Source organism: Vombatus ursinus, unplaced genomic scaffold (genome assembly GCF_900497805.2).
Source record: "Vombatus ursinus unplaced genomic scaffold, bare-nosed wombat genome assembly UNPS02014813.1, whole genome shotgun sequence".
In the NCBI taxonomy this organism is placed as follows: Eukaryota; Metazoa; Chordata; class Mammalia; order Diprotodontia; family Vombatidae; genus Vombatus; species Vombatus ursinus.
Genome location: NW_020954591.1, coordinates 21,831,522 through 21,838,610, shown reverse-complemented (window position 1 = coordinate 21,838,610; position 7,089 = coordinate 21,831,522). Strand labels below are relative to the sequence as shown.

Genomic DNA, 7,089 nt, shown 5'->3' with positions numbered 1-7,089 from the left:
TTATAAATAGCCTAATTTTTATCTCTTGATCATTTTCATTGTTCTATACTTTTTAAAATAAAAACTTGCTAGCCTCAGCCCTATTCCACATGCTTGCAGTTACCAAGAGACTGATTTCCACATAATTACTTCATTTGTTCTGTTGCCATTGTGTTTAAGTTAGTGTATTGCCAATACTTATTTCAATTTAAAAATCTAGCCCAAGAATTTTCATTTAGGAAAAAAGTCAGTTATATGAATTTTATCTTCTGCTAGCTGGTTTAATTTTCATGGTTGTGTTTTTTGTCTTCCATTTCATCATTTTGTATTAAAATATCAAAGCACAGGTAGGACAAGCTATCAAATTCAAACTTTATTTTAGATAACTGAAAACATCACAACTTTTCATTTTATACACTATGTACAGATTAACAAGCTGCTGCAGAATTTACAGAAATACACATTTTTAAAAGAAAAAATGGAAATTCGTTGGCAAAGCACCATATATCACTTCATGATTAAGAAACAGTTTGCTACAACTTGGTGTCCATCAGAACATTACCATCCTTATCTTTAATTCTTACTCGACCAGATATATACTTTGTTTCTTGGTGGCCATTAGAATATACAGTCTTAACAGTGCCATCTGGATATTCTCGCCTCTTGAACTGGGGAGTGTGAAGTTCTCTTTGGCCATTGTTAAATTCTATGATTTTGTTGCCATCTCTGTTTTAAAAAAAATCATGAATTTAGTAACACTTCTCTTCCCATTATGTATAGAAGCTGTCACTACTTCAAACCAATAATAATAGCTCCCAATTTTTTTCTCTATCTTTGCCTTCAATGGATGATTCCTCTTAGTCCCCCTCGCCCAATACCCAGTCAAAATTCAGTCTTCTCCTCCCTCTACACACCTTGCATACATCTATTTTCACTGTTTCAGTTATCAGCTGTGAACAATTTCCCACTATTTAGCTCTAGCCCTAATGTTACAGCTCCTTTGCCTCTGTGCTTTAATGCCCCACTGAAACTGAATGTGTTAAAATAAATTTATTCACTTCGGGCAGCTAGATAGCACAGTGGATAGAGCACCGGCTCTGAAATCAGGAGGACTTGAGTTCAAATCTGGCCTCCAGACCAGACACTTGACATTTACTAGCTATCTGACCCTAGGCAAGTCATTTAACCCCAATTGCCAAAAAAAAAAAAAAAAAAGGCACCAAAATAAATTTATTTACCACATCTCCTTCATCAAAACCTCCCAGGTTCTACTAGGCTCAAGCCTTAAAACTGCTCTGTGGGAGAAAATTCTGGGAAGATGGTGGAGTAGGTCAGAAAATTTCAAGCTCTCAAGATTTTCCTACATAAGAGATAAAATAGCACCTCTGGGTGAACACAGAGCCATGAAAACAAATAAGAGTTGGGGCAGAAGAGGGGTCCTTCTGGGACAATTGGAGAAGATCTGAAGAAACATGCTGGACAAGATTTCCTCCCTGTGAAGAGTAAAATACCTCCAGGCTAGGGTCCCCTTCAACAAGTGGCAAGCCCTGGAGTTAGCTGGTTTGGCAGGCTGCCTTGGCTCCAGCCACAAGAACCCTGGGACAATGAGGGGAGTTGGGCATCTGACCTGGAGAAGATCAAGGGAACCTCTTCTCACAAGGAACACCAGACCAAGCTATGCTGTGGAGAGTAGCCAGGTGAGAAGGAACCAGCACATGCCCAGTGAGTGCAGAAGCAGTGGGGTGCGGATGCCTCTGCTGTGGGCACTTACAGGAGGCTGGAGGTCTTGGTTTGAGTTCAAGGATAGAAGGGTGAACTGAAGAGGATTAGAGGCACCATCCCCCATACCTCAGGACTAGAGGTGATTATAAAAACTAAATTACTACAAAAAAATGCACATGCAAAGGAGAAAGAATCCAACCAGAGAGTGCTACTATGGGAATAGAGAAGATCAGGGTTCATCTTCAGAGGAGGATACTGAAGCAAAGAAACCCTCTTTTATCCCAAAGAGTAATGTCAAATGGTCACCTGCCCAAAAAGAACTCACTGAAGAACTTAAAGACTTTAAAAATCAAATGAGAGAGACTGGGGAAAAACTAAAAAGAAAAATAATAATAAAAGAAAAACAAGATTATAAAAAGAAAGTCAACCAATTAGAAAGGGAGATCCAGAATCTTGAAGAAAATGAGTCCTTGAAAATCAGAATTGGGCAAGGGAATGCCAATTAAGTTATAAGAGATGAATAAATTAAAAAACAATATAAAAGAATGAAAACATGGAAGAGAATGTGAAACATCTCATAAGAAAAACAACAGATCTAGAGAACAGATCAAAAAGAGAAAACAATAATTGGACTACCTAAAGGTTCTGATCAGAAAGAGAATCTTGATAAAATAATACAAGAAATAATTTTTAAAAATTGTCCTGAAGCATTAGAACAAGAGGGAAAAGTGGAAATAGAAAAAAAAAAAATCCACTGATCACCACCTGAAAGAGACAAGACCTAGCAGTGGTGACGCTAAAAGATCGCAGGTCTTAGAACACTATATGTCAAAAAGCAAAAGAACTGGGTTTATGGCCAAAAATATCATACCCAGCAAAGCCAAGCATAATTCTGAATGAGAAAAAAAAATGGACATTTGATAAATTCTCAAACTTTCAGGTCTTTGTTTTAACAAAAAAAAAAAAAAAAAAAAACACCACCCTGAACTCAGTAGAAAATTTAACATACAAGAGCCAAGAGAAATATAAGGTACATAACCAATGACCAATTACAAAGGACTAAATAAGGATAGAATGTTTATCTTTTAGGTATGAAAAATGTAAAATCTGTGTCTAAGATAACTTAAAAGGAAGATTGGGGTATACCTGAATATGATATGACTTCAAAAAGTAAAACCATTCAAGTACAGCTAAAAGAGTAATTATCTTTTACAAATAAAGCGCAAGAGGAAGAACCAATACAGAAGAATTAGTTAGTTCTGGAAACCTACTCTCATCAGGAATGGGTTTAAGAGGGGAAAATACATATACATTTAGAAGAGTATAAAAGTCATCTAAATTTAGAAAGAAAGAAATTAAGGGGAGGGGGGGAAAGGATAAAGGAGGGCTCTTTAGAGGAGAGGGTGTGGGAATAGGTTAAAAGGGGGATATAGAATGGGGTTTAGATTTAGGGGAATGAGAATATGGGAGGGATTGCTGGAGTGGGGGTAGGTTTTAAGCAATAGGAGTGTAAGGTAGCAGATAGAAGTAAAGTAGAGGAGTTGTGAGAGAGATGAAAAACAGATATGCACAAACAGATTAAGAATAGAATCTCTTAGGGAAAGTGTGTGTGTGTGTAAGTATGTGTAAGTATATGTGTATATCAATACCTATATATAAATATAGGAAGGGGGTAAAAAGTATACAGCAGAGAACAAAAGAAAACAAAAGGAAGCAAAGATGGACAGCTTTCAATGGTATTTAATATATAGGCTTTTTTGAAATGAAAAGTTATCGCTATATAATTTGAATCTTCTGTGTTCTGCTGTGCACGTGACATTTTTTTATTTTATATTTTAGTTTACAATGCTTCTTTTTCTTATTTGTTTTAGCATTTGTCTAAAATAAAAAGAAAAAAACTGCTCTGTGCCCTTTATCTCCTCTACCTACTTAATAAATTCTATTTTTTTTAAACTGTAGAAATAACTGATCCTTCCTTTTAGTTTTGATCATCTCTGTACAGACCTTTCTTCTAATCTCACACTTTGATTACCACATGCACCTACTGTGGTCTTCATGACATTTATGCATCTATCTAGTCCATACCTACTACAAAACTACAATAGTACCTATAATTTTTTTTTAAAGGCAATTGGGTTTAAGTGACTTGCCCAGGGTCACACAGCTAGTGAGTGTCAAGTGTTTGGTCTAAGACCGGATTTGAACTCAGGTCCTCCTGACCTCAGGGCCAGTGCTCTATCCACTGCGCCACCTAGCTGCCCCATTAGTACCTATAATTTATCACATCAAATTCTAATCATGCCAGTTATTAGGCCATCCTGTCAGTATACACACAAATCCCTTTCCTAGGCCAACTTACTAATACCTACCTCTAAGCCTCCCTGCTAAACCATGTTCACTCCTACCTAATATCCAACTAAAATAACTATGCTGTTGGGAAGCATTCTCTGATTGGAGGTCATCATTACTTTCTACAGTCTCACATGCTCATGCACTGTTTATAGAGAATATTTATTTGAATACTGGGGTATGATATATATGTAGTTTTTCAATTAGATTATCAACTATAAATCTGGTACAGGAAAGGTACTATCTATTTACAATGTATCTTAACTATGACTCAACATCTGACACTCGATACAGATTTGCAAATTTGTTTTTGATGGAATGGGAGTGAAATTGTGTAGTAAGAAAAGTCAGAATGTAATTTTTAAACTATTACTAGATTTAAGCAAGTCTTACTGTTGTACTCGAACAATAGTACCATCTGGGAAAATGCTCTCTTCTCTTCCATCTTCAAATAGATTTTTAATGGACTGGTCGGGAAATGTAATTTCTTTTCTTCCATCTGGAAAATGCTTTTCTAGTTTAAAAATATATATAGAGAGAGAGACAGAGTGTGAGTGAGTGTATAACATCAACCTTCATTCTCATTTTGAATTATGTTGGAAAGGAGATTAAGAGTAGAGAAGGAACTGAAGAAGAGTCACAATTTTCACCTATTTGTCCACTTGAGAAATGTAAAACCTCCAGTCCCTCTGGATAAGTGGTATGAGTAGTCTGAGTAGCTGCATAGTAGTAAATCTGTAAAGGAAAAAAAATCAATATGATTTGCTCATATTGTGTATGTCTATGTGTATACACACATACATACATATAGATAGGTCTACACAAATATAAATGTTTAGATCTCTGTATATATGTGGGAGGGGGTGTAAAGGGGTAGAAAATATATTCTATGGAAACATACCACTCTTTCATCTGGCATGACTTTTTTCACATCCCCATTGAAAAAAGTAATAGTGATAGTTTTTCCATCTGAACTCACTTCTTTCCGAGTTCCATTTGGAAACAAGATAACATGGCACCCACTTTTTAAAACCTTTTCAACCTAAAAAAAAAAAAAAAGATTTTATTCCATGTACAGATAATCATGGCAACATCCAAATTTTAAAATTGTAAAATTAAAACAGCACCTGCTCTGAAATTCTCATCATTCTTCAACCATAAGACATAGAACTGGAAAGAACCTCAGGGATATCATCCAATCCAATTTTACAAAAGTGACTTGGTTATGAGCGCACAGTAAACAAAACTATTATATAAACTTAGGTCTTCTAGTATCAAAAAGGTATCAGCACTGGACCACATTGATTCAGATTATTTCCTGTTTCCAGAGCTGTCCAAAATAGTAATGGGTAGGCCCAAAAGAATGAGTTTTATATCTGTTCAGGTACAGGTTACACCAGATTACTTCTGATGTCCTTTCTAATTCTAAGTGATGCACTTTTCCCTCATTCTGTATAGTGATTTGTGGTCTCTACTACGCTGAAGGCCATACTGGAATGAACCCAGTATCTGCCTTAACCGTGGAAAGCCTTTGGTACCTTAGGATCAGGAACAGAAAGGACATGGTTTGGTTCCCTGGCTAGTATGCATAATAAATGGGGTTACGATGTTGCTAGAATTTTGTTGCTAGGTTTTCTATTTTATATCTAGAAATATATATGTTGGGCCGGAAAGTATGAAAAGGAAGCTATGCAATCATTTGCCCTTTTTGCTTTTTTAAACTACTTCCTACTTGTTTTGTTTACCTCTGAATCTTTCTAGAAATAGTAAATTTATACTGGTCATCATGATGAAATTGGCATCTGATAAAAGTGATAGACTGGGTACAGATTTAGATATACTTTTTTTGCACATGGACAATGCTAGAATGGATTTGCTTGACTATATGTATTACAAGGACTTTCCTTTTCTTCCCCCTCCCTCCCTAGAGGGGGGTGGTACGCACATAGATATTTATTATAGTTTTGAAAAATTAAAAAATTGCTTTGACTATGACTTGAGACTGCTACTTGTCTTATCTAGAATAACAGGCCAAGCAGCTTTTCCCCTGCCTGCTCCCCCACAACCACCTAAGCACTTCATCTTAAAAAGATGTTTAAGTAAAAGGATGCCTTTCTCTGCTTATAGAAGTCAATTTTTGTTCATAATAATATTAGTAGGTAAGACTAGAAAGGGGAGATAATTAGGTTAGAGAGATAACAAAACCAAAGATGACTTCCAAACTGGTAGAGGTAGAATAATTACAGGAATTATAGTAATATGTTAGGGAATGCAAAATAAAGTAACCAGAACCAGAGAAACAATATACCCAATAACTATAACAATGTAAATGGAAAAAACAAAACAATTTTTTAAATGAATGCAATGAAATAATGACCAAACTTAGCCCAAGATAAAAGATTTGAAAAAGCACCTCTCCCTATTCTTTACAAAGGTAAGGGACTACAATTGTGAAACACTGCATATAACTTAGACTTCCAAAAGATTGCCTAGTTTGGAAAGATAAGGTGGTTTGTTTTTGTTTTTTTTTTTCTTAGAAGGGAAGGGATGGTACTCTGAGAGGCTTAGGGAAGAAAAATGTATTGGGCAATATAAGTGAGGAAATTTCATATATGTCAAAGTCAACATCTAGCTACGTTACATGAATTTGCTCTAAGGACAACCTATCTTTCAGTTGCTCTAGTCTGAACACTTATTTTAGCGTGCTTACATCCATCCTGTACTTCATCATTTTCTGTGTGATACCTCATTTTTTTAAGTCTTAAGAGGCTTCAGTGTTTTGTCCTAAAACAATGGTAGAATTTACAGAGAATACTCATTAGAAAAGCTATGCAATTTTTCCTACCTATTTTCTTTCCCTCTTTAGTCATGGGGCTAAATTCACTGATCATTTATTTTGTCTTTCCCAATTATACATGGTAGGACAAAAATTCTTTAGGTTATCCATCCAACTGCATGTCAGAAGCTAAGAGGAAAATCTTTTAATTCACTTTGTTTTTCCTGGGCATATAGTTTAGCCCAAATGGTTGAGTAATTACA

At 35.6% G+C, this 7,089-nt stretch overlaps 1 protein-coding gene across 2 annotated transcripts in view; it reads right to left on the bottom strand.

Moving 5' to 3' along the window:
- CENPJ (centromere protein J) overlaps positions 1-7,089 on the bottom strand; it is a 44,900-nt gene continuing 37,811 nt past the window's right edge. Inside the window, exons 13-16 of one of the 2 annotated variants that reach the window (XM_027877558.1) lie at positions 5,030-5,092; positions 4,701-4,785; positions 4,444-4,564; positions 1-705 (exon numbers count right to left, since the gene is read on the bottom strand). In XM_027877558.1, coding sequence (XP_027733359.1) covers positions 513-705; positions 4,444-4,564; positions 4,701-4,785; positions 5,030-5,092 — 462 coding nt within the window. In that variant the 3' untranslated portion in view covers positions 1-512. Of the gene's footprint in view, positions 706-4,443; positions 4,565-4,700; positions 4,786-4,951; positions 5,093-7,089 lie in introns of both variants that reach the window. The other variant, XM_027877559.1, reaches the window with a different exon arrangement.